Source organism: Penaeus vannamei, chromosome 34 (genome assembly GCF_042767895.1).
Source record: "Penaeus vannamei isolate JL-2024 chromosome 34, ASM4276789v1, whole genome shotgun sequence".
Taxonomy (NCBI): Eukaryota; Metazoa; Arthropoda; class Malacostraca; order Decapoda; family Penaeidae; genus Penaeus; species Penaeus vannamei.
In genome coordinates, this window is record NC_091582.1 from 13,695,644 (window position 1) to 13,698,143 (window position 2,500).

General features: G+C 35.1%; 1 protein-coding gene across 1 annotated transcript in view; it reads right to left on the bottom strand.

The window, feature by feature from the left end:
* LOC113821483 (uncharacterized) overlaps positions 1-2,500 on the bottom strand; it is a gene marked incomplete in the record, with an annotated part of 84,577 nt that overhangs the window by 70,974 nt on the left and 11,103 nt on the right. The window contains 2 exon segments of the mRNA XM_070113733.1: positions 727-915; positions 1,102-2,461. Of these exon segments, the coding sequence (XP_069969834.1) occupies positions 727-915; positions 1,102-2,424 (1,512 nt within the window).

Sequence of the window (2,500 nt, forward strand, 5' to 3'; positions counted from 1 at the left end):
TTCCAAAATAATATCTAATTATACAATTATTTAAATTTTCCATAGGAGAGAGAAAAAAATAGTGAGCAAAAGAAAAAGAGGGACCAAAAAAAAGGAAGCAAAAGTGAGGAAGGAAGAAAGAGAAAGAGAAAGAGAGAAAGAGGAGGAGGGGGCATGTCTAAGGAGGCCTCTGGTAGGAATAGTGTAACACTGTACTGCTGCTGCATCATAATCAGCAAGACAGGAAAGTCATTTTCAGTCTGACAAGTCCTTGTTATAGACAGGACAAGCATATAGGGGAATAGAAACAGTTCCAGGACAAGTATTAAGAGAGGGGTGAGGTTCGACAGAAATGGGTTTGCAAATAATGTCAGTTAGGGTAGATAGTGCACGAGCTTAGGATTCAGATGTAACTGTGACAAGGTGTGAACGATCAGAGTGACTGCGAAAGGTAACCTTGCCTACTTCTTTCTGGAGGCACTGCTGAAAAAGAAGGAAGTGGAAAGGAGAGAAGAAAAGACCAAGCAAAATTAGTTGAGGCAAGGGCTGAGGCCCAAGGTAAGGGGGATCTCCTACATTTGGCATCAGTCTTCATCTTCTACGCCCTCCTACAAAGACAATGACCAAAGAATTGGGAGGGATTGGAGAACATGATGGAGATGGGAAAGATAAAGGAGAGCAAAAGGGACGTATATGAATTCATAACATACGTTTACAATTCAGCTAATTAAAAATGGTTAAAGGTACCTTTTGAAAGCGAATCCAGTTACTCAATACAACTTCTTTTTCAACCCTAGATAATCCAGTGCTTTTTCTCCATTCTATTCCATGTGCAGCCATTGCTCTGCATGCAGATGTTCCATATATGAATTCATAACAATATCTATGAACTAAACTGAGTTTCCAATTCACTTTGATGTGCAAGTTTTTTAGAAACTGAAATAAAAGGGAAAATATGAATTAATAACAAAATTATAATGAAAATTAAAATATGAGCTAATCAGTAACTAATGGGTAGGTTAGTAGTTTTTGTTTAATTGTTTTTATGTAAAGAAAATAAGTATCTTATATAGACATTAGGTATGACTATTAGTTGAACTACATAATATGGGAGCACAATACCTCTACTTGGTCTGGTGTAGGTAAATACACTTCAAAAAAATTTCTGGGTCGCTTTGGTTTCAATTCCTTGATTGTTAGATTTCCAGTATAAAATCTATGAAAATAATCACAAATCTTATCTATCTTATTCTCTATTTCTTCTTTTATTTCTTCTTCTGTAAACTTTTTTTCTGAGAGAACCTTCCATTCACGTTTCCAATGGTTATATTCATCAGGAATCTCTTCAATCTCTTCAGGAGGAATGCCAACTCCTGGAGGAAACTGATAAAAGCATTCTTCATATGTTCTTACAACCCCATAGACTCGAATTTGCATTGGATACGTTTTTTTCCTTTCACGATTTATATACTTTTTAACATTATACAAAGGTAAAATTTCAGGTAATTCTGGTATATCTAACTTATCATGTTGTCCTTCAGACAAATCTGGTTCAACATATTGTTTGTCTTGCAAATCTGGTTCTTGATATTTTTTAGACTCTGTTACTATTTTCTCTGTCTTATTTCCTTTTCTTTTCACTGTTTTTTCATAGGCATCATCAGTGAAATCATTATCATCACCATCATCTTCTGTTTCAAGAGCTGAAGACTGCAAGCTTCCTTGTGTGCTCCTGTGATTGTTAGTAAATTCAATGTTTCCATCCTCTTCTACATGAAGTTGTGGATGTTCATGGCTGTCCCATTTACAGTATTGTATTTCAACCTCAGCATTTTCAGAGTCCTTTTTCTTCTTGCTGTATTTCTTCTCTTTTATATGAACATCAGCTCTGCACATTATCTGATGCTGTGGACATGTATTTGCTTCCATTATCTTTGATGAAGATATAGAGACTTTTTTTTTCTTTTTTCTCTTGGGACTCACACTATATGTGGCTTTCAACTTCTGGTAATTGAGAGGCCATGAATCCAGAATGTTCTGCTGTTCATAATCTGAGCACTTCTTTTTCTTTTTTTTCTTGTTAGACTTGTGAATTTCATTATTCAACTCAAGAACTTCCTCACCAATTAGACCCTCTTCATCTTCACAGTCTGAAAGTTCTCTCTTTTTTGTGTACATTACTTTATTAATGTTTGTTGATTCAAGGACTTTCTCACTGGTTGGGTACCCATCATCTGAGAGTTTTACCTTCTCTTTTTTCTTCTTTTTCTTGATACAGTCATCCAACTTTCTATACTGTTTCTTTTGAATCTGTGTCTCGGCTTTTGTCAAATCAAGATGTTCTTCACTCTCATGCCAAGTGATATGACTGTCAGAATTGGTGTTCCTATTTTTCCTTTTCTTCTTGCTTTTATTATTTCTAGGTGGCCCATCAATTTCCATCATTCTGTAAAAACAATTATTTTATCATAAAGACCACCATCTGGAAAGATATAGAAATTTGGTAAATTTCAAGGAACAG